Here is a 25,165-nt window from a genome sequence, read left to right as displayed (position 1 = left end):
CTAGGCTTTCTGTTATTAAATGACAGAATCTCATGATCTGCTCTTGTGAGGTTTTTGACTTGGAATGGTGTAACTTCTGCCAAGATCAGGTGTTCTTGTGAGGCTTCTACTGTCTTGGACTGAAATATTGTAAAAATCCTGTTCTCTCGAGATCTTTGCTGCCTCCAGACCAGAACCAGAAAATAGCCTCCTCCTACTTTTTCATTAATACTGTAAACAAAGGTTTAAAGGATCTAGGAATGTGAATCCAATCCCCTTTCTTCACAAAATTGAATGTCTTTCTAAACATTATGCTGAGCTCAACCACAGGATAAAGGCTTGATTTAGGAATTGCTGGGTGCTGTTCTATGGCCTGCATTATGCAGAGGATCAGATGATCATAATGGACCTTTATGGCCTTAAAATCAGTGAAAATGTACAGTAGTGCCTAGAGGCCCCAATCAGGATAGGAGCCCCCTTTAGGTGCCATATAAACACATACAAAGGCTTGTCCCAAAGAGCGAAGACTAAGGTTAACATTTTGTCATGGTTATTTTTAGTAAAAGTCACTGGCAATCAATAAAAATTCACAGGAGCCCATGACCTGTCTGTGACTTTACTAAAAGTAACCAGGAGACAGGGCTGGGGGGTAGGGGGGAGAGGTAGGGAAGAAGAATGACACCTGGAGCCCCAATTGGGGGTACGGACTGACAGCACCAGCCCCACTGCCATGGGTGGGGGGCACGCAGCCCCACGACTCCACCTCTGGCCACAGCTGTGGGGCAGGAGCACACAGTCCTGGCTCCAGCCCCAGCAGCAGCCATGGTGGGGAGTGCATAGCCCAGATTCCAGCTCTAGCCAAAGCCATGGGGCAGGGGCCCACAGCCCCAGCGGGGAGAGAGGAGTGGACAACAACATATGGCTCCAGCCATTTTCGTGTGGGGAGTGCGGCAGTGGCGCATGGCCCTGGCCCCAGTATGTGGGGTGGCAGTTTGCGCATGGCTTTGGCTCAAGCCCCAGCCAAAGGGGTAGGGAATACACAGCCCCAGCTGAAGCCGCACAGTCCCGGCTCCAGCCCCAGCTACAGGGCAGGGCACACATCACCAGCTGCAGTCAAGGGGGAAGGGGTACGTGCACAGTCACAGCCCCAGGACAGGGGCTCACAGCCCTGGCCAAAGCCACGGTCCTGGCTTCAGTCCCTGACAGCCGAAGAAGTCATGGAGTCCAGTAAAGTCATGGAATCCGTGACTGCCGTGATCTCTGTGACTAAATAGTATCCTTAGCTGTGACCTTCCTCTGTTCATGATATGAAAACCCTTCAACAAAATGAAAATGGAGAATATTCTTCAAACTACCTGAAATGTTTTCTCAATGGAAAAACTCCACTTGAGACTGTTTTTAATATCTAGAAAATAGAATACATCTGGAAAATAATGAATAATTAGTCATCTTAATTGTCATATACTACAGTGATATGCAAGAGTGTGGGAAAGATTTGGCAACAACCAAAGCACTCCTGATGACTGGACACATTACAGAAGGAAAACATGTAGGGTTCAGAGCCTTAAATTTCCATAGCTCAATTAATTTAAATGTTTTGTTTGCGAGAGTGATGGCTGCGTAAAAAAATAATATAATTGCATGATCAATTAAATAACTGAGTCACTTTGCTGTTGCGCACACAAATTTTGGTAACATTTTTTGCATTGTGTAGAATCCATTTTAAAAAAAATTATTTTTGTAACTGACATCTTTTACTCTTTTCTAGAATATGTGTTCTTTCTTGTGATGATTTGACATTATAAACCCTTCATTAACCATGATGGCAACACAGACATTAAGTATAGACAACTATCAAGATGGGCAACAAGTGAGAGCATTTTTTCTCCTCTGTGTATTGCATTACTATTAGCAAGTGAAAAATTTACCTTTTTGTTTAAGGTTAGGCTCTATATGTGATGTGATGTGATGTTGCATCTTGGAGCAGTGGTTCCTAAAACTGCATTCAAATTAACATTAGTCTGTGGGCAAGTTATGCCATTGATCCGCACTCTGAAGACCTGTTCTCCATTATTGCTGTATGCCAGCCTGAGCAGTAGGTACAAGTCTTCCTGCCAGTAGATGGAGATAGTGTTAACTGTCAGAAGAAAAACTGAGTTGTTGCTTCCCCTACAAAGAGGCCTGGTTAGCTGAACAGTAAGTTCTCTTTTATTTCCCAAGAGGCAGGTCTCTGGATTGCTGTCTTCTTTTTGGAGTACCTCCTGCTTTTATTTTGGAGAGCTTTTTTTCCATAAACCCTTTTCTTTGACAGGTTTACTTAGTTTAGAATACTTATTTGCCTTGGTAAAGAGATGGTGGAATGGTGGATAAAAATCACTGATTTTTTAAAAAAAAAAAATTTAAAAATTGGATTATTTTGATAAAATGCTTTTTGAGGAAAAAACCTATCTAAAGATATCTTTGAGCTATAATGTATCTTAATTAAAACAATCTCATCATGGAATAGGGATTATAAATTCTAATTCTATAGTATGAGACAATATGTTCATGTAATGTTTAAGAAAAGTTTTGTAAATGAGTTCCAATGGTTAATGGATTAGGGATCCAATCTTATGAGATTCCAGGGGCTTCTGTGTAGATTGTTTAAATTAATCTTTCTATCTACCCAATGGGGCTCAGTCTAGAAGATACCATCAGAGATGCTTAGTTTTGCAGTTCTCAACCTGTGAATTTGTGTCTGCACTCCAGAGATAACATGCTTGTTAACAGCAAAAGTGTTTTTAAATAAATAATATATAGAGGTGAGAAATAACAGACCTCGCCCTGTTGTCCCTCTGCAAATGTGTGTACACAGAGTCAATCCCTTTTATCTCTCTAAAAGTGCGAAGTTTCAAAAAGTTCAGTGAATAGAAGATTATTGGGGGCGCAATAGATCTGGACAAGGAGAAGAAGTCTGAAGATAAATGTGAGAAGGGAGGGACAGGCAGTAGAAACAAAAGTGAAACTATTCAAGCAGCATATTCCAGAAGTCTTAAGGTCTTTCTGAGTGTAGCCTTCATTGATTTGAGATCTACCATGCCATTCTCTCACTAGAAGGGAAAACCTATAATGGCAGAAGACTGTAAAAGAGACCCGGTTTGGGAATATTTTAATGTAGTTCCTCTACCTGTGGGTAAAACAGGCATGCTTGCAAAATGCAAACAGTGCAACAAAGAAATGCAAGGCCTGGTTGCCCAAATGAAACAACATCATGAGAAGTGCTCCTTCTCAGGAGGAAGCTGTATTGAAGATGATGAAAGGAACGTGTCTGAATATGCAGGATCTTCAGGTTGGTAAACTTTTTTTATTTCATACTTCTTTCTTAAGGACTGCCTGTCTTCCTTCTGGACTCTTCTTAAATTGTCGTGTTTGAGCAAAAAATATATTTGTTACTCTGTGGTACTGTCATTTTAGATGCAGTTGTGATAAAAAAAATAACTGAAATAGGCGGATCATCTTTTTACAATTTCACCTTTAAAGTAGTACTGAGTATCAGTGAATGAAATGAGTAATACTAAATGAGCAGTATGGTAATAATAAAATAACTGCATTGACTTATTTTGTTTAGGAGAATCCATCCTCAACATACAGGATTCTGAAGACTATCCACCTTCAAGATCACCATAATTTTCCATAGTTTCAGAGTTATCTGCCAATGATAATATTTCAGTCACATCATGTATGTCACATAGCCACAGTATATCAGCTGTAGCAAAAAGAAAAAAAAATCTCCATCATCCAGAAACAACCAGTAAAGATAAGTTTGTGATAAAAACCAGCAGATTACAAAAAGAGGTAATTGATGAAAAAATTGCCCGGTTTGTTTATGCAACAAACTCTCCTTTCCATATGATTGAGAACCCACACTTCATTAACATGGTTCAGTCACTCAGACTGGGATACAGTCCACCAACAGAGCAGATGTTGCAGGCAAATTTGGATAAAGTGTATGAAAGAAAAATTGAGCAGTGTGCAAAAAGTTTAGAGGGTAAAATTGTTAACCTGAGTCTTGATGGGTGGAACAATGTCCATAATGATCCTGTTGTATGTGCTTGTGTGACAACAGAAGAAGGGAATGTCTTCCTTACAGAAACAATTGATACATCAGGAAATGCACACACAGCAGAATACTTACAAGAAGTAGCAGTAAAAGCTATAACAAAGTGTGAAAAAAATTTCAAATGTCTGGTATGCAGTTTGGTCACAGAAAATGCTGCAAATGTATCCAAAATGAGAAGAAATTATTTAGAAGAGCATGAAGAGAGTCCCAAGCTAATAACATACGATTGCAGTGATCATGTGATGCACCTCCTAGCCAAAGACTTCAGTGTTCCAGAAATAAAGGCTAATGTTGTTGAAATTGCAAAATACTTCTGTAACAACCACTTTGCAGCGGCTGCTCTGAAAAGAGTGGGAGGAACCAAGCTAATTCTCCCACAAGACATGCGGTGAAACTGTAGTGGACTGTTTTGAGCACTATATCAAGAACTGGCCTAATCTGATGACAGTTTGGAACAAAATCATGAAAAAATAGATGGTACTGTCGCAGCCAAAGTTCTCAACGTTGATCTTAAGAGAAATGTTGATCTTAAGAGAAATGAACGCATGCTGAGTACCCTGAAGTCTATTTCCGTAACCTGGAACAAAATGCAGGGAAATAGCTGTTTTATTGCTGACGCTGTTGAAATTTGGAAGGAACTGAGTGAGATCTTAAAATGAGAAATATGCAATGACAGAGTTAAATTACAAGCATTAAAAAAACGAATGGGACAAGCACTATTTCCAGCTTATTTTCTTGCAAATATTCTCAATACTTGGTACCAGGATCAAACCTTAACTGCTGAAGAAAAGGAGTTGGCTATGACATGGACATCCAGCAATCATCCCTCCATAATGCCAACTATAATAAACTTCAGAGCTAAGGATGAACCATTCAAGAAATATGTTTGCTGATGATCTTTTAAAGAAAGACACAAGAGTTAACTAGTGGATTTGGAGTCTTCAATCCATTTTCAACAGAAAAGCACTGTTAAAGTCTCTGTAATCAGAAATAAGGTGTCAGATGGGGGTTTCAATTCTTTTTTGTTTTAAGCACTTGGATTCAGAGACTGCTGAAGTGATAATCTCACTTTTAACAGCAGTAGCTTCTTCAGCCAGTGTAGAAAGAATATTTTCTTCCTTTGGACTAATTCATTCCAAATTGAGAAATCATTTGGGACCTGAAAAGCTTGTTTTTTCTTTCCCAGATTATGACCAAACAGGAAAATGAAGGTAAAGACAACTGAGTGAGCTGCAGAAGCCAATATTTTAAGTTTCTCATGTTGACCTGGATGACATAATCAATTTAATTTTTTTTAAATGTTTCATTTAACTATTTTAGTTTAAAAACAATTTTAACAAAAACAAACCTGGTTTTAAAAAAAACTTGAATGTTTAATTAAATTCAAAAATTCTTGTGCTTGTTTTGTTAAAATATCACACGTTTGCTGTTGAAGAGAAAAATCCAGAATACATAACGTTGTTTTAGTTAAATAAAACAATTTGAATGTCTGTCTGGTGGTGATCTCCTCCTAATACAGCATGGCAAGAAAATCCTCCAAATATTAATGATTAACCTGTTGAATTGGAGATAGTTCACTTCCCAATGACTTCATAAATATCTGCCTCAGTTACCTTTGGTAAATGAAATAACCAAACAATTGTTTCTTTTCTGATATAGCTGTAAAACTAATCTGAAAAGTTTTCACTTTAAAAATGTATAGTGTGCACCTTCTAAAAATGAAACCTACATCTATCTCTGAGTTGTGAAGAATATGTATTAAGGTTATAACAACCAACAAGAATGCACTTTTATGTAGAAATCCATGATTAGATCGAGTCTTCCTGACTAGTGATTTAAGTCATGATTTAAATCAATTTGATTTAAATCAAATCCACCCTGGCTAGTGGCAGTTTACTCCTGGGAGAATTCTGCACCCTAAAAAAAATTCTGCACCATAAGTTTAAAAATTCTGTATACAATAGTTTCAAATTTGGCAAAATTCTGTATATTTTATTTGGCAAAATAACACAATATAATTATGCCAGTTTCAATTATTTTGGTAATTTATTTCAAAATATCTATCCGCAATTATGTAATTTTGAGTAGTAATTTATTTAAACTACAATACAGAAATGTATTTCCCACACCCCTCAGAAGCAGTGCAAAGACTTGGAGAAGTCAAGGGTAATGGAGGAGCTGAGGAAGAGGAAAGTAATTGCTGGGAGGGAGCCTAGGTGTGAACTTGGAGGGTTGTTGGGTATGTGTGGAAGAAGTATGGAACCGTTTTTTGGGGGGTGGAGTAGGAGGGGTTGTTAGGGAGCCTCCCCCATGCAGACTCTCGCTGATCCCTAGCCTCATTCAGTCAGGCACCTCTGCCCCTTCCCCATGTGTCCCTGAACTCCCACTCAGCCGGCCACCTTTCCCACCGTGTCCCTGCACCCTTCTGTCCCCATGTGTCCCCACTCAGCCATCCCCATGTGTCCCTGCACCCCCATTCCCATTCAGCTCCCACCCTAGTCTGTCCCCCCTTCTGAACTAGCCCTTCTGAACCCCAGTCTGTAACTCCCCAGCAGCTCCATGTGTTCCACCCTCCCCATATACCATGCTTCCTGAACTAGCCCCACAGGTAGGATGCTGTGAGGAACAGAGTCTTTTCTCTTCCCTGTCTGCAGCTGGGGCTGCTTCCACCGAGCAGTGTCTGCTCTCTGTTCTGGCATAACAGCGGCCCATGGTGGGCAAAAGGCGTAACTGCAGCACTTCTTGGCAGAATATATTTTGTGCTGAGGAAAGAAAATTCTGCACGGCACACGAATTATGTGAATGCACAGTGGTGCAGAATTCCCTCAGGAGCAGAGCGGTGGTTCTTTTTTTGTTTTGTGCTTCAGGGCACTCTGCCACAAGGTAGTCTTCTGGTTTTGGTGTGTCTTGGCTTCTGTCATCAGCAGGAAACAGCTGAAAGAATGTAGCCCCCAGATTTAGGTAACTTGTTTTCCCATTGTTAGCCAAAAAATAAGTCCATCAATTATGTCTTTCTCCAGGCACAGTGGCTTCCAAATCAGCTAACCCTTCCAAGAGAACTTCTTGAGGGTTAGGAAGTTCTGCCATTTTCTCAAAATTTCCTGTTGAGCTAAAAGAGGGCTCAGCCATGTCAGACAACAAAGTCCAAACAGCCTATGCAAGACTCACTCCAGGATAGTGTCTTAAATTCCTTTTCTTTGTTGTGTGCGGAATTAGGTGAAGCTTTGTCCCTAGATGACGTCTGAATTGGTTACTCTAATATTTATTAAGGGGCTGACTCTTTCTTCAAAGGATTGCTCTTGAGAACAAGGTGGTGACAGCCCTTGTGAGGGTGGGTCCTTCTGTGCTTTTTAATTTTCTTTCTGAGGCCTTGATCCTAATGTGGTGTTGGTGCTTAATGCAGCCTGGCTTTTCTGCGTAAGACACAAACTGCCATGGTTCAAGCAGAAAAAGAATCTTCTTATGCCACTGGTTCGGTGCCCCTAGGGGGACGTGACAAATGTTCAAGCTGGAAGAAAAATGCAATCCTTTTTGAAGGGAAGATTGGATTCCATGGTGGATAAGTTCTTCAAGTGGGATGATCTTTTTGTCCCCCTTAAGCGGGCTCTTAGTCTAAAGATACCTTGCTGTAGGTGAAAAAGAATGGAAGTCCCATTTTAGAAAGCCATCAGAAAGTCTCAAAGGCATTCCCAGTCCGTTGGTGCCATTCAGGATGTTCTATATGTGCAGATTGAATTGCCCTACTGTAACTCTAACAATGTTCTTGTGGAGCTATAATATACCCAATATGATCATGGAATAGCATAAAACTACCCAAAGATTACAGGACTCTATATCCTGTTAGTAATGTTTAAATCATGACTCTTTAAGCTTATCTTTTAAGGTGCTTTGGTGCTTTCCTGTTTTGCATCTTTTTCTTGCCTCTTACTATTGCAGCATTTACTTGTGCCCTGCACTCCCACACAAACTGCAGAGTGGCTTTTCAGACTCATAGTCTCTCTCTAACATACGCTATTGGATGCCTTTTTAGGCTGGTATCTTTCACTTAACTTGATTTTAATTTGTCGTTGTTCTGTTTTAAGCTGATTAAGTTTGTTCTGCATGGATATGAAGATGAGCTCATTTAGTTGAACTGGCAAACAAATGCCTTGTTAAAATATTTTTAATGGCAGTTACTTCACTCCATTCTGCTGAAAAACTAGTAAATATTACTTTTTAAATACAACTACTGTTGCTTTTTACATTGAGTAGGTATTCCTATATTGTTTAATATCATCTGCATATGTAAAAGTTTAGAGGTAAATTGTAAGGCGAAATTACATTCCTGATTAGCGAAAGACTGCAACAAATGCTATATTTCAGTTCTGTATAACAAAGTGTAAATTTTAATGGATTAGGAAACTAGCTTCAGAGTCCCTATTTCCATCAGCATATCTGTGGAAAGGGAGAAGGAAATCAATAGGAGGGTAAAAATTTTATTGTGATTTCACCACAAAGGCTGGTAAGTCAGCCTTTTCATAATCTCATTTTTGGAGTAATATATGTCTAACCTGTTCCAAAAATAGCTGCTTGGAGACACAAAATGCTTTAGCAGTTCACTAATATCAATCATCCCAATTTTAAAGCTGAGTGCTGAAACTTGAAATGACCTTTACACTATCCAACAGAAAGTGTCAAGGATTAAATGAGTTTCTTGTTACTGCTTATGCTTTTTGTATAATTGCCAAATCATACCAACCTTCTGGCAATTTACTAGCTTTTTGCATTGCTATTTACTTAGAAAACAGTATACTTACTAATAAATCTTTGTGCTTGGTGACGTAAAATAACTTATCCTCCTTTTTCTACAGATGCAAGTGGTAACCGAGTTAAAAACTGAACAAGACCCAAACTGCTCTGAAACTGATGCAGAAGGAGTGAGTCCTGCCCCTGTAGAATCTCAGACGCCAATGGATGCAGACAAGCAGGCCATTTACAGGTAGTATTATGGACTTTGGTTGTGTATTTGAAGGGTAAAAAGTACTGTTCGGGGTGTGTTTTTGCCTTTTTTTTTTCTTTTAACTAGGCAGATTAAAACCAGATGAGTTGTAGTTTGCAAGTAAACGATGAGTAAGTTCAAATAAAATGGTTTCATTTTTAGATTCTTTACTTAAGGCAAAAATTTCCCCAAATTTAGGATTCTGTTGCATGATCTTGAAGACTATTATGAAGTGCACATGTCAGTTATTAAAAACAGATATTGCTATAGCTGTAGTGTGGGCAGCAGGCATCAAGCTTTAAGTTAGCAATAGTATTTTGTCTAGGCTATTGAGGAATAGTGACTTTAACTCAAGCTGTCCCGTTATATTTTATATGTTAGAATTAGCTTCAATAGTATGTAAGGCCTTTTCTCATTGATTTTATTTTATTTTATTTTTTTGTGATCAACGAAACCTGTACCACTTTTTCTTTAGATTAAAAATAAATAAATAAAAATGTGCCTTTTCTCACAACTCTGTAATACAAAAATACTTATCTTAGCACTTTTCATTTGAAGATATTAATCAGTATGTATAAACTGCAAAGTGAGGATGTAATTATAGCATGTGTAGGCATACCTGTGTTAGCTTTAATCTAGCTAGTGTGGGTAACAGTAGCAGTGTACACAGAGTGGCAAGGACTTTAGTATGGGCTATCAACCAGAATACAAGCCCTCCATGGACCCTACCCATGTACTTTGGTTGGTAGCCCATTCTGAAACCTGTGCTGCTATGAATACACTGCTATTGTGACCTGTGCTAGCTAAATTTAAAGCTATCATATGTATGCCTAGCCATGCTACAATCACATCTTCACTTTGCAGTGTAGACATACCAAAAGTGTTTTACAAAAGCACTGTTATTGCCAGTTTACACATGGGGAAAATGACACATAGGAGGGAGGGTAAGTGAGTTGGCCAAGATGACAAAGTGAGTTAATGGTAAAATCATCTTAGTCCTGACCTTAGCCAAGTTAGCTAATTTCACAGTGAGTCTTTCATAATACAGGCCGTTCTCAATTGTACCAAACTGTAAGGTGATTTTATTATATTGAAATGGGGCACATATTGGAGACCAGATGTGTGCTCTCAGGCTTGTTTTTTTTTGTAATTTAAATCTGGTTTCATTCTTTGTGTCAGTGTTAATCCATTACACAGTGTACTAATACATCACCTTCTACTAAATAACAATTAATAAAATGGCATTTCATAGCTTCATAACTGCAATTATGATTTCTTCTTATTAAGGTCCAATTACATAGTCCTGCTTTATTATACAGCTTTAGTTATGTCTAAATCTTATACAGTTTCACTCTTATTTAAAAAAACAAAAAAAACCCTCACATGTATTTTGGCTAATATTATCAGCTGTGTTGTATATAATCTGTTAATAAAACTTACAGAATTGCTTTTCTGGATGAGTGGTGGTTAGGTTTTTACTTTTTGGATACCTAACATTATAAAGTAGTAAATATAAATTAAAAAAATATTTATTCAGGCCTGATTTTATTATTTATTTATTCCTAGGCACCCACTGTTTCCATTGTTAGCACTATTGTTTGAAAAATGTGAACAATCTACACAGGGCTCAGAAGGCACTACCTCTGCTAGTTTTGATGTAGATATTGAAAATTTTGTAAGGAAGCAGGAGAAGGAAGGAAAACCCTTTTTTTGTGAAGATCCAGAGACTGATAATTTAGTAAGTATAAAGCATTTTTATGAAGCAAATGACACTTCTCCCTCTTATTCCCAATTACTTCTCTCAACTGCTGCTCTTGGTAGATTCCCAAATCTTTTGATCCTACAATGGGGTATTGTTAGTATTGCAAGTACTGAATTCTGAAACTATAGATCAGAAAAAGTTTGTAAACTTAGTCTTTTTATCCTTTTTTTTTTCTTATCTATAAACATCTATTGCAGTGATTCCCAAACTGGGGTTCATGAACCCCTGGGGGTTCACGAAATGTTACAGGGAGTTTTCGGAGGGGGAAAAATTCCCTAATGGCGGACAGAGCTGTCTCTAGGGACCCCAGGCAGCCCGGGGCCAGCAGTCCGGAGCCCTGGACTTCCAAGAGCTAAGCAGATCAAAGCAAGCATATCTATCACACACATTTAAACTTCAAGACTCCTTATATGAAATAGAAAGGGAGATGGATATTTTTTTCTGTTTTTAAAATTAAATAGGCAACTAATATTGTTTTTAAAATTATTATGAAGAATAAGTTTAAGCTTTGTTGTAACGTGCGTTGTGTGCCTGGACTGCTCAAGACCTGAATGCTTGTGCAAGAGGAAGTCTTTGAGTTGGCTTCTTAAATACCTTCACTCTGTTTCACATCTGATACTCCTTGATGAAACATAGGAGCCTTGTCTTATAACAGGCTTATTCAAAATTATACAAGCTATGAAAGTGAGATCTTGGAAGAATGTTGCCTTTTTCATAATGTAATTATACATAATAATTAATAATAAATAGTGTATAATCATGTCATAAAAACAAATTTTATATTTCCAAGATCACTGCTTTTATAATTTATACTCAGGTAAAGGAGAAAATCCCTGGAAATATTCATTTTTAGGAGAGGGTTCGTGAAACTTGACATTTTAATGAAAGGGGTTCACAGGTTGTTGAAGTTTGGGAACCACTGATGTATTGCATCCTTCATTTTGACCACATGCCTCACATTTTTCAATAGTTGTTTCCAGTATGTGTTCATAAAACAGCTGAGGTTGACATTATATTTAGAGATGAGTTAAGACATATACCCACTACAATCCAGTCGACTGTACAGAGTAGTTTCTCAGAAAGCAATCAGATAATTTTTGCTTCACTGTTTTATATAACTTATCTAGTCAGATTTTCCTGTTCTGTGTTCTTTGCCCTGATGCATCCGCATTGTCTGAGGGAGGAAAGGTTAGAAAATTTGCCCACTAACTTTTATACATAAAAATAAGTCTGAGGCATGGTATGCAATAGGAATATAAGCAAATCTTTTTTTAAAAAAAAAATCAAGTAGAACAGTTTGTGTTGAATGATAAATCAGTTTGAGACAGCATTTCTAAATGATACTCAATTTGGTATTTTGGGCCTATGTAAAAAGCTGTTCAAATGTAGAGTCCTATAAGGTTGTGTCTGTTTTGTAGCAATAAATGGAATTCTGCCATTTCAGACAAGACAGAGAGAAGGAACTTCAAATTAGGCTGCTCATGAGTACTTGCAGGTAGAGGATCAGAGATTCAGTACCTCTGAAGTCCCAGTTGCTCAAAAGAAGCCTACCAAAAGAGCATTCCAACTTACACAGAAAGAACTCACTGTCTGGTCCAAAAAGGCCCATGTGACTCTTTTGGCATGCATCACACAAATGTTTGACTACCTTATTTTTATGTTACAGTGAAATATCTTTTCTCTGTATTCTACTTAAGTCAGTGAGTCCTGCTAGTTTCTCATGCACACATGTCAAGCCCAGTAAAGGCCCTTCTCCATAAATTCAACCTCAGAAGTTTGTCTTAGTACATTTTGCATTGCTATTTCTTGTTAGGGCTATGATTTCGGTGGTTTTAACGATGAGTGTCAGAAAAATGTTGGCTTGGGATCTATGGCATCCACACAGAGTTCCAAACATATTTTTACAAGGTATTATTCCTTGAAGTCCACCTCATTGAACCTGTTGAAAGCAGGCAAAAAAGATTATTGTATTGTCTTTTGATCAAGATATATTTTACGTTTTTGGTTTTTGCACTCTGTTACAGCATATTTATATTATTCCTACATGGTTGCAAGTTCTGTATTTTTACAAACACAGTCTTGGAGCTTTAGAGACTCAGAATAGTGATCTATTATGTATCTTTGGAGAAAAGAGAGTTTCATATCCTTAGTTTTCTAAAAGTGTGTGCATAAGTATATTTTATAGCTTAAAAGACTGTAAACAAAGATTAATGATAAATGGTAATAGATTGAATTGGGGAAGGTATCTATTGGGATGCCCACAAAGGCTGATGTTAACATTTTTAGCTGTCTTGAAGAGTCAGTAAACATGTTTCATTTATGAATTTAACGAAATTGGGGAAACAAGTCAGGGCAGAAGAATGTTGTAATAGAAAGGGACTTAGAAAGATTAAAAACATGCAGTTAATAACTTGGGGGAAGGGAAAGGTGGGAGACACAAGTCAATACATATAGAAAGACATGATATCATGGAGCAGGGAGGTAGGTAATAGTTCTTATCTATATGGCACTTGTGTGACTGTGGTTGAAATACTGGGTTTCTTTCTGGGTACAAGACCAGAAAGGTATTGACAAACTGGAAGGAATTCAGAAAGGATCATTGGAAACTATCAGGGGACTGGAGGGAGTGAAGTATAAGGAAACATTGAAAGAGCTTAATACATATTTAAATTAAGCTACTTGGAGGGGAAGGAAGACAATGTGCTGTATTGGAAAGGTTACAATAGGCTTACTTGCAGATTATATACATTTGAGGTGCAGAGAGGAGCTCATGGTGGAGGGCGACTCATGACTAGACTTGAATGAAAGGGAGATAGTTAGCTTAGGATATTTCCATTGTCAAGTAGAAAGTTTGTTTTGGTGACTTCTAATTGAACAGAGTTAGACTGGAAGACCCAGTTTGTGTTGAAGAAAGATGGAGACGTAGTTAAGGAGTTAGTGAAATATTTACATTATATTTATTTATAGGCCTTTCAATGGCACTCCTCTGTAGTCTGAGTACCTTAGAGGCATTAATGCATAATCAACACCTATATGAGGTGAAGAGATCTTACTGTCCCCACTTTGCAGATGGGGAACTGAAGCACAGAGATTCAGTGGTTTGTCCAAGGTCCCAACTAGGAAGAGAATTCAGAACTCCTGAGTCCCTGTCTAGTGTTTCAACCATGAGGCCTTTGTATCTCTCTAACAGAGAAGCAAGGTTTGATGTAACTTGCATAAGAAAAGGTCATTGACATTGTGAAATAATTTGCCCAGACAGAAAGAAGAAGAAATGTGTTTGTATCCTATAACGGTTCTGTGGCTAAATCCTGTAGTAGAGTGGCTTTTGCCACCATAGACCAAAATAATGAACAGAATGTGGAAGAGAGAAAATAAACCAGGTCCTTCCACCGGCTTTTTGAAAGCTGCAAGCAGCAGGGGCACGTGGTGTTTGTTCATTTTAACTGGAATGTTAATGACCCAGTGAAGCCTTGTGAAGTACTCATACCACTATATTATCATAAGTATTGGTAATAAGAATAACTGCTATGTTAATGGCTATAATGATATGTTCTCTCCCATCATATGAAAAGTGTAGCCGAGGCAATAGAAAACACTGCAGGTTTACTGATATTCTGTAAGACCCACCACATTGCTGCCACCATTTTAGATTCCTCTTGAAAAGGAAAGAGCCCCGCTGCAGACATTTCACACCTTCAAAGATTGTTTTCAATTAAAATATCTTGTTTAAATATGAGGTTCATTGTCAAGGGGGGAAATACATTTAATGGTTTTAAATAGCCATAAAGATTTCTTTCTGAGAGAGATTTCAGCCATTATTTCAGATTCAGTCATCTTTAATGTCATGAGTGACATGGTACGTGCTCTTGTGAGTCTGCTTGCTAACATGACAGAACTGTAAGCAGAATTCCCTAAACAGACCATTGGTGTTAGTCTCATTTTTAAGTCCATGATCCTAGTATATTGACTGGCAGGAATTCTTATAGTTTTAGAATTGAGGGACAGCTCTTTTCTTCCCTCAGTTCTGCCAGTTTATTAGCCTGTAGTGCCTCTGTCAGTTCTTTCACGACTGACAGCAATGGAGTGCCTGACTGCTGCTGCTCCTATATCAGCCACAGCTTTTGACTGGCATCTTAACATTTCCTGTGGGTTTTTTTTTCTTCCAGACTTCTATTAATCTGCCTTAGATTCTGTCATCAAAATAAGTAAAAATGAAAGTCATTTTATTCTGCATGAGGTAGATCAGATGATACTGCCTCAAGGTATTTTTAACTTTTTGAATATTAACAAAGACGCTGTTTTCCTTTGTCCCCCGTTCCTGGTTTCTTTCAAGAGGAATAATCAAAATCTTTAAAGCTCATTTGCCCCTAGATCATTTTGGCCTTGTTTATGTCTTACTCCAAATACCTTAGATAGGTTCTCAATGGTATATGTGTTCGTCATACTCCTCCCCTATTTGGGAGCTTTCCACTATGAGATAATTAAGAAATGACACCTCTGACCAGTGTAACCTCTTCCCCCACCTGTTGGTATTATTGGACATTCTGGATTGCTCACACGTCAATATACAGTCCGGTCAGTCAAGGGCACCAAAGAAATGAGCAGAAGAGTTACTCCCCAGGAGCCAACCAGACACAGGGTTCTTATGTCAACCCTCCTTGAATTATTAGTGCTCCCACAACAAGGGAGGCTTGCAACTGGTTGCAATGGCAGCCTTTCCTCCCTTATAACTTTTAAATTATATATATATATATATATATATATATATAAAAATCCAGGTGGAATGGGCAGGAACCTTCATTACAAGGTTGATTTCTCCTCCTCCTTCCCCCCACCCTCCAGCTTCTCTTTTTCTGTCTTTGGCCCCAGCTCATCCTGGCAAAGAATGCAGGCACCAACAGGGACTGTTATCAGGACAGCCCAGAGAGACTCAGAGTGGGCCAGACGACTGCAACGCTCCCTTCCTTCCAGTCCAGTCCCCGTTGCATTGCCTCAGTTCTGACCCTCTGTCTCAGATTAGTGGTGATACTGTAATTAATGTTAAAGCAAGGACAAAACTAACATAAGATCAAGTGAGAGCTAGACACACTAAAAACAAGAGAATAAAAATAAAATTCTAACAGAATAGTCCAACACAGAACAAATGGATCATAGAGAAACGCTTCCAGACTGGAAGGAAGGGAGCCTTGCAGTTGTCTGGCCCACTCTGAGTCTTTCTGGGCTGTCCTGATAACAGTCCCTGTTGGTGCCTGCATTCTTTGCCAGGATGAGCTGGGGCCAAAGACAGAAGAAGAGAAGCTGGGGGGCGGGGGGAAGGAGGAGGAGAAATCAACCTTGTAATGAAGGTTCCTGCCCATTCCACCTGGATTTATAAATATATATTTTTAAAAGTTATAAGGGAGGAAAGGCTGCCATTGCAACCAGTTGCAAGCCTCCCTTGTTGTGGGAGCACTAATAATTCAAGGAGGGTTGACATAAGAACCCTGTGTCTGGTTGGCTCATCGTGGAACAAGAGCTGAATTAGGAAGAGCCATGCATTTCAGTATTGATTTAAAAGAAACCACATATTTCGGCACCAACAGAAGAGCAATGAGCTTGGCCAAGATGAAAGAGCTTTCTTTTTACTTTTTGTGTCTGGAAGGGGGGAAACAGCTTTCAGAATTTAGACTTAATGGACAGCAGGTTTAAAACAAACAAAAGGAAGTATTTCTTCACACAATGCACAGTCAACCTGTGGAACTCCTTGCAAAAGGATGTTGTGAAGGCCAAGACTATAACAGGGTTCAAAACCTCCATCAATGGTTATTAGCCAGGATGGGCAGGGATGGTGTCCTTAGCCTCGATTTGCCAGAAGCTGGGAATTGGCGACAGGGGGTGAATCACTTGATGATTACCTGTTCCGTTCATCCCCTCTGGGGCACCTGGCATTGGCCACTGTCGGAAGACAAGATACTGGGCTAGATGGACCTTTGGTCTGACCAGTATGGCCGTTCTTATGACTTACTCAGTGTTGCTTCAAGGACTGTTCTGAGGGAACAGTAGCTCCACAATAATTGGGATACTGTGACCATGGTTCTTGGCAAACCCACATGGCTCAAGGGCAGCACAGAGACTAATCCACTAATTGCAGGACATTCTGAGCAGTCATAAAGGATGGTCTGGGAGTCTCCCATGGATCAGTAACAGCACCCTACAGGTGATTCACGTGGCTCATACACCTAAACTGGCTGAGATACTCCCAAGAAAGGGGTTGATAAAGTGTGCATGGCCTCTAAAGAGTGCTTTGCCCACATGGCACAGATCTTTTGGGAATGAAGCCATTTGGCTAAAATGGGAGTGGATTGTGAGCTGTATTGGGCTGCAGAACCTTAAAGCTGATTACCTTCAGCAATTTTTAGTAAATTTTAGTCATTTTGATGACTTCCTAGTACTTTGATACTATGAGGGCTATTCACTTAAGTGAGTTGATGGATTTCTGCATTAATGCTATGCAAAAGATTTCAGCATGCAAAACTCCAGCAGAATTTACTTGAAATATCTCTAAGGACTACCTTAGTGCACCTGTAGTTGAGGGTGACATCTAAATTAAATTTTCAGCACTGTCTGATTATTTGAATTGAGAGGATTCAGTTCCTCCATGCTGCGCCCAATTGAACCAGTTGGCATAGTATCCTAAAGGGTACCACTCCGAACATCGTCTCATACAAAGACCATTGAAATCAATGGAAAGACTCACATTGATTTCAGTGGACTTTGGATCAGACCCCAGTGAATGATTCTGAAGTAATCTATCCGAGAGAAGATAGACATTAGAACTTGTATTTTTTTTCATCCTAGATGCAGTGTAATGTAACCATTGTTACAGTGTAACCATTGTTAGCATTAGGTAATGAGATTTCTTTATTGGGTCAGTACTAAGAATGCCACAGGGGCTTACCAATGAGACTTGTTAGCAGTATGTTTTGCAAATTCTGTTACAGATATTACCAAGCAGAGTATTTCGAGTAGGTCAGATTGCCCAGAGTAGTGAAAAGGCTATCTGGCAACATTTAAAAAGAAAACTTAACAAATTAGCAGTTTAACATTATCAGTTTATTTTTACACTGATTTGAATTGCTCCAGAGAGTTAAAGATTAGTTAGAATTATCTAACTAATGGTTGGTTGCATTACTCAGAAGTGTACACTAACAATTTTCAAAGGCAACGCTCAGGCGTATGTGCATTCTTTTGTAACATAATCTTTGATGTGTCTGCTGACCCCAAGGTATTGAGCTGGCCTTCTGCGAGTAGTGTGTCTGACTGTATTTCCCAATATATTCCTGTGGGGGACATATGGAGGTGGTGTTGCTAATCCAAGCAGTTATTATCATATGAGAAGTAGTTTCGAAACTCAGAGCTGTCCATGTTACCTTCATCAGATTTATGGTATTATTTAAAGGCAAGGAGAGACTTTCCACAGGAAAAGTGATCTTGAGACAAATAAAATGGTCATGGTAAAGGTGGACAAAATAATGAATAATATATAGAAAAATCTGCGCACTCCTGTTTACTCTTTCTCATAATACCAGAGCAAGGGATTTTCAGTGCAATTTAAAGGCAACACGTTTAAGGCCAATTTTAAAAAATAGTTTTCACACAACACGTGAAATTCATTGTCATTGAAGCCAAACTTAATAGATATCAAAGGATTAGACATCAAAGGATTTTTTAGTGATAATATGCCTGATATGACTCTCATTGAAGTCAGTGGGAGTCTTTCCATTGACTTTAATGGACTTTGTTTTAGATTCAGTACAGTTGCAACAGATACAGTTTTTTAGAAGAACAATAAACCCTCATCTTTTAGTGCATAAGTCAATTTGATAAGATATCTGAGATGGTGGAGAGTCTGAAGGAAACTTCTTCCATGGGTAGTTTATTTTGTAACTGTCCTGCTATAAGGTTTCTTTCAACTTCCTCTGACCTATCTGGTGCTGGCCACTTTCACTGAAAGGATATTGAAGTAAATGGACAAAGGATCTGTCTGGCATAGCCATTCCTCTAGTCCTGTTCCCTGTTTTGTAGTATGTTCCTGGCTTTGTTTAAAACAATATCAATGTAGTTTTTACTATCTGGCACCTATGGACAAATTATTCTACTTACTGGATTTAACCATTAGTGGATGTTCCAGATTTGTTTCTGCAACTGGAAAGACAATATCAGATGGCCATTGACACCCATAGTTAGGTGGCATGTAATAGTCAAGTCATGCTGGGGGAAAAGAATTCTAATGCTTTGTCCACAGGAAGCTAAGACTGCTGATGTACTTGTTACATGCGAAAACGTGGTCATCCAAATTTACAGGCTGTGGTCTCTTTCTCTCAAGCGAATTAAAATGAAATATTATTTTTGCTGTGATTGTCTGGAAGCGTTTCTCTATGGTCTGTTTGTTCTGTGTTAGACTATTCTGCTAGAATTTTATTTTTATTCTCTTGTTTTTAGTGCGTCTAGCTCTCACTTGATCTTATGTTAGTTTTGTCCTTGCTTTAATGTTAATTACAGTATCACCACTAATCTGAGACATAGGGTCAGAACTGAGGCAAGGTAACTTATTTCAAACAAGTAAAAGTTTTGATACCCAGGTAATACTATGAGTGCTGTCCATCTGATCCTATAGACTAGCATTAGTCAAGCCCTCCAGTAATGCTACCTACTGTTGTATGCTCATTGTGACTGTGTCCATGAAAGTGTTTTGTTCTTGATCCTTCTTCAAGCCATTAGAACAGTGGTGAGCAAACTTTTTGGCCCGAGGGCCCCATTGGGGTTACAAAACTGTATGGAGGGCTGGGTAGGGAAGTCTGTGCCTCCCCAAACAGCCTGGTCTCTGCCCCTTCCCACTTCCTGCCCCGTGAACACCCGACCTATCCACGCACACACACCCCTGCTCCTTGTCCCCTGACCGCCCCCCTCCCGAGACCTCCCCCGGGACCCTACCCCTGACACACACACACACACACACACACACACACACACACCGCCCTGTCTCCTGACTGCCCGGACCCCTATCCACACCCCCGCCCCCTGACAGGCCCCCTGGGACTCCGATCCCCATCCCCTGACCACCCTCGCCCCCAGAACCTCCGCCCCATCCAACCGCCCCCTCTTCCCAGTCCCCTGACTGCCCCCCAGGACTCCCTGCCCCTTATTCAATGCCCCTGCTCCCTGCCCCCTTACCATGCCGCTCAGAGCAACAGGACTGCCACCTGCGCCTTCCGGCCAGAGCCTGCCACGCTGCCCGGCAGGAGCTCGCAGCCCCGCCACCCAGAATGCTGGTAGCAAGGCGAGCTGAGGCTGCCGAGGACGGGGGACAGCAGGGGAGGGGCTGGGGGCTAGCCTCCCCGGCCTGGAGCTCAAGGGCTGGGCAGGATGGTCCCGCGGGCCGTAGTTTGCCCACCTCTGCATAGAGAATAGTTTGAGGCTAAAAAAAGTTTATATTTAGGCTGTTTACTTGTACCTACATCAAGTCTTGCTTTGCCACTTGGTAGTTTTTGTTTTTAAGTTCTTTGTGAAAACCCATGTTCTACCACTGCGGCATTACAGGACAATTATTTAACAATATTTCCACCAAGAACAATATACCCCTAAAAGTAGGTGACCTGCTGGTTAAACATTTTGTTAAATATGCATGTTCATGACCATTTATTTGGGATTTGGTGGTATTTAAACACAATTTGAAAGGCAACCGCTGGAGGACTGCATTGGTCTAGAACAGGGGTCGGCAACCTTTCAGAAGTGGTGTGCCGAGTCTTCATTTATTCACTTTAATTTTAAGGTTTCGCGTGCCAGTAATACATTTTAACATTTTTTAGAAGGTCTCTTTCTATAAGTCTGTATGTCATATAACTAAACCTATTGTTGTATGTAAAGTAAACAAGGTTTTCAAAACGTTTTAAGAAGCTTCATTTTAAATTAAAATGTTGATCTTATGCCGCCGGCCCGCTCAGCCCGCTGCCAGCCTGGGGTTCCGTTCACCTAGGCCGGCAGCGGGCTGAGCGGGGCCGGCGGTGAGGACCCCAGACCGGCAGTGGGCTGAGCAGTTCAGCTCACTGCCACTCAGCCCACTGCCAGTCTGGGGTTCCGTCCGCCGGCTCCTGCCAGCCAGGGTCCCGGCTGCCGGTGGGCACCTACCTTCTCCCTGGTTCTAGCCCATTCTCTTCCTCTCTCTCTCTGCACCGAGCTGAGGGTGGGAGTGCACTGAGCATAGAGCTGGGGGTGAAGGAGCAGGCTGGGGGTAGGGGTTTAGGGTCTGGCCAGGAGCTAGAATGAGGGAGGGGGCTCAGGGTTGGGGCAGGAGGTTTGGGTGTGGAGTGCTTACCTGGGCAGCTCCCATTTGGTGCGAGGGGTGCAGGTGGGAATGTGGGGGAGGGGGGGGTGTGCAGGAGCTCCCATTTGGTGCGAGGGGTGGGAAAGTGGGGGGTGCAGGGTCAGGGCAGAGGGCTGGGGTGTGTGTGGTGGGGTGTGTGTGGTGGGGTGTAGGGATCAGGGCAGAGAGCTTGGGGTGTGGGCTAGGGACATGGGGGTGCTCCCAGCCCCCTGCCCAAAGTGGCTCATGGTGGGGCTAGAGGGGATATGCCCTGATTCCACCCCCCTTACCCAGGGCCCCATCCCACTTCTTCTCTGCCTCCTCCCCGAAGCAGTGAGCAAGCTGTGGCTCCTCTTCTCCCCCTCCCTCGCAAGGGCCATCAGCTGATCAGCGGCAGGGAGGGAGAGGAGGAGGGGCAGGAACCCAGCATGCTGGGGGAAGAGGCGGGGGAGGCGGGAGCTTGCCTGCCCTGCAGCAGCAGGTGGTGGGACCAAGCTTCTTCACCCTGTCGCCGCGGCGGGGAGCGGAGAAGAGCAGGCCGGGGCGGGCAGGATTTTTAATGGTACACTGCTGCCTGCTGGGGTCCCGGCCGCCGGCCCCGCTCAGCCCCCTGCTGGCCTGGTTTTGGCAGCGGCCGGAGTGCGGCCAGCGGCTGGGACCCGGCAGGCAGCAGCGTGCCATTAAAAATCGTCTCATGTTCCGTCTTTGGCACGCGTGCCATAGCTTGCCGACCCCTGGTCTAGAAGATTATCTATTATATACTTTCAAAATGGCTCGGTGCTTTTTTATCTTTTTTATCACTAGGACTCTGTGTAGTCAAGATATTGAAACCCAGTGAATGTGCATTCATATTTAAAATAACACTTTGAGCACATGGATCTGATTTTTCTTCAGCTCTTCTTTTAAAGACTCAGAAGCATTTTGTCATCCCTACAGGTTTTGAACCAAAGGGCTAGGACTGCCTTTCATTGCTGTAAGTTCGGACATACCACTTTCTAGATTTGCTGAAACTTCATACAAGAAAAGATCCTCTCCTTGAAGAGTAAGGAAAAACTTCAGGCATAATGTAGGCTCCATCCATCATGGAAAACAATGTGCGCACAAATTTGCCTGTCTTGATCTCCTTAAGATGCCCTTAACTTAGTTTCTGCAATATGTAGCAAATGGGTGACTGTTAGTGATCAAAAATGATCATTTGGCTTCAGTGCTCTGGCCGGGCAAGCAAATCAATGTACATGGTGAATACATCCATAATAGTGCACTGCTTGAAACTGCTGTCATCTTTTGAGACTTTTATGTTTTACAAAAGAAATCCAAACTTTATATAGAATAAGGAGAATCTTTTTTGAGATCCAGAATAGCACCTCAGTGTTGTGGATGATGCAACAGCCAGCGAAGGAGAATTGTACCTATATTTGGCTTGCACACTACTTTAACATCCTGTATTCACTACTGTACAATCAGTCTTGAAAGGCCATTTGGTTTTGGTTGTAGCTATTCTGCCATGACATTTACAATTCCTGACACTGTTTTTATTCCGAGTAATACCACTAGCTATCCCAGATTCCAAGTCTTCGGTATCAGTAAAGAGTACAAGATTTGTCATCATGCACAAATCAGATTTCACCATTTCTTGCTCCGTTACTTACCTGTCAGTTGATTCATCAGCAAGCACAGTAACAAAGATAGCTATCTGTATATATTTCTGAGGCACTTCCTGAAGAAACTTTGCATTTGTAAAGTCTTCCATGCCATAGTTATTAATATGATTTGATCTAGGACTGGTATGGGCAAAATTTTGGCCTGGGTATGGAAATTGTATGGCTGGCCATGAATGCTCATGAAATTGGGGGTTGAGGTGTGGAAGGGGGTGAGTGTGAGGGCTTCAGCTGTGGGTGTGGGCTCTGGGGAGCAGGAGGGATTCGGCAGGCAGAAGGGGGATCAGGGCTGGGGCAGGGGGTTGGGACGTTGGAGGGGTTCAGGGATGCAGGCTCTGGGTGGCACTTACCTAAAGCAGCACCTGGAAGCAGTGGCATGTCCCCCCTCGAGTTCTTACGCGGAGGCGCAGCCAGGCAGGTCTGCGTGCTGCCCTGTCCACAGACGCCGCCCCTGCAGCTCCCATCAGCTGCAGTTCTTAGCCAATGGGAGCTGCAGGGGCAGTGCTTTAGGTGGGGCAGCATGTGGAGCTCCCTGACTGCCCCTACACATAGGAGCTGGAGTGGAGACATGCTGCTGCTTCCGGGAGCTGCGCTTAGCCACATCACATGCAGAGCGGGGCAAGCCCTGGACCCTGCTCCCTGCGAGGAGCTTGAGGACCGGATTAAAATGTTTGAAGGGCCAGATGCAGCCCCCAGGCAATAGTTTGCCCACCTCTCATCTAGGATTAAGGCCACTTTTGGCCTTCAAATTACAAAATCTCAATCTCAGAATCTCTAGAACTAAAATCTTGTTTAGTGATTGTAAAGAGTGTTAAACAAGGTGACAAATTTGTTGGATCTCCTTATTTAACACTTTACAGAAAATTATATAGTAACAGGTTCTTGTTGGGGACAGCAACTTGTTTTCTGCTTTGGTGTATTTTGCATGAGCAGCAGAGAGATCATGTATTTGTAGCAAATCAGTTCTAAAGGTTTTTCACCCATTTACAAGAAGATCTCATGCTTTCTGCAAATTACACAGAACATTTAATCTTTCTGACATGAAATATATCAATAGTAGCTTTTAATTAATTCTGGAAATTGCATTTAACTCTAAGTACCCCATTTTCCTTATGTGTCATGTTCTTTATTCTTACTTGACTCAGGGCCTCCAATATTGCGCTCTGCTGATGATGGTTTTTTACCCCAAAACCCAGCAGTGTTGTTCAATGTCTTCCAGACACTTTTCAGATTTGTTTAAAATTACGTGTGTAGATAGTCTTTACACAAATGATTCTTAAGTATTTAGTGTGTAAAGCAAGGATTGCTGCGAAAAATCAACTACCTGTCCTTAGAGGAGCCAATTTGCAGTTTGAAGGCTGCAACAGAGTATTAAAGAGAGATCATCTCCATTCTAAATACAATCAAATTGTGTTTAGCAGCAGCAAGTAATTCAATTTTTAGTTCGTTTGAGTCAGGTATAAGCTTTATGGGGACAGGGGCAGACTTTGTTAGGTACATATACTGCTTAGCACAATGGTGTCTTGATCTCTGATTGAGACCTCTAGTGCTGCTACAGTATAAATAATAATACACAGCCTACTTTGGCTTGGCTGAAAAGTTAAACCATTGCTTCTCTTTTTGGGAAAGATACCGGACTGTCTTTGAACTGCCTGACTGCAGCACAGACCTCTGATCAGAGCACTTATATCCAACACATTATCCTCAAATATGCTCAGTAGTGTGCTTTTTCCCTTGTATCAGCCCCTTTTCCCAAAGCATTGCATATCTTGCTGACAGCATCTAAGCCCATCCCTCTGCCCAGCATCTCCTCCTGTCCACTCACTGGTAGCTCAGTATTGCTGCTCCTCTCTGTCCCTGAGGCAACTTAGTTCTTTCTGCTCCCCTTTCACCAGTCTCCTCCATCCACTCTGTCCTCTGACTATGGTCTATGCTGCTGTGTCTGATGTCATTCTGGCTCTCCGAATGTCCTTGTTTGATGAACAGGAAGTCTGATGCTTTTATTTGCCCAGATAACAATTCAACTTGTCTAAGGCTTCTGGGTGATACAAAAAAATCCAGTGGCAGGCAAGGGAAAAAACATATTTTGTACATTGTAAGTAATAAAGTTCTGTAGGCCAGATAAGATTACACATGCATTCCCATTGTCTTCAAATTATCCCCTGAGTGACACCAGTGCAACCGTCTTATCCCAGTACAAACTCACTGAAGGTAACGGATTGGAGTTTTGTGAGCAATCCTGTTGATGCACAAGGTGAAATAGGGTGAGCTGAGCTGTGGATTCTTTCTTAGATGTGTTAGCTCTGCAAACTGGCATAAAAAGCAGAAAAACAATGCTTTTTTGTTA

At 41.1% G+C, this 25,165-nt stretch overlaps 1 protein-coding gene across 18 annotated transcripts in view; it reads left to right on the top strand.

Moving 5' to 3' along the window:
* Positions 1-25,165, top strand: part of PKNOX1 (PBX/knotted 1 homeobox 1) — a 64,257-nt gene that overhangs the window by 22,357 nt on the left and 16,735 nt on the right. For 9 of the 18 annotated variants that reach the window (XM_077817939.1, XM_077817962.1, XM_077817958.1 and 6 more), the window contains 4 exons: positions 1,748-1,849; positions 3,587-3,813; positions 8,929-9,056; positions 10,623-10,794. In XM_077817939.1, coding sequence (XP_077674065.1) covers positions 3,700-3,813; positions 8,929-9,056; positions 10,623-10,794 — 414 coding nt within the window. In that variant the 5' untranslated portion in view covers positions 1,748-1,849; positions 3,587-3,699. The other 9 variants (XM_077818030.1, XM_077818024.1, XM_077818020.1 and 6 more) reach the window with 6 other exon arrangements.

This window comes from Eretmochelys imbricata, chromosome 1 (assembly GCF_965152235.1).
Source record: "Eretmochelys imbricata isolate rEreImb1 chromosome 1, rEreImb1.hap1, whole genome shotgun sequence".
Lineage (NCBI taxonomy): Eukaryota > Metazoa > Chordata > Testudines > Cheloniidae > Eretmochelys > Eretmochelys imbricata.
Note: the sequence above shows the minus strand (reverse complement) of the source record. Positions and strands in the feature narration are given on the sequence as shown.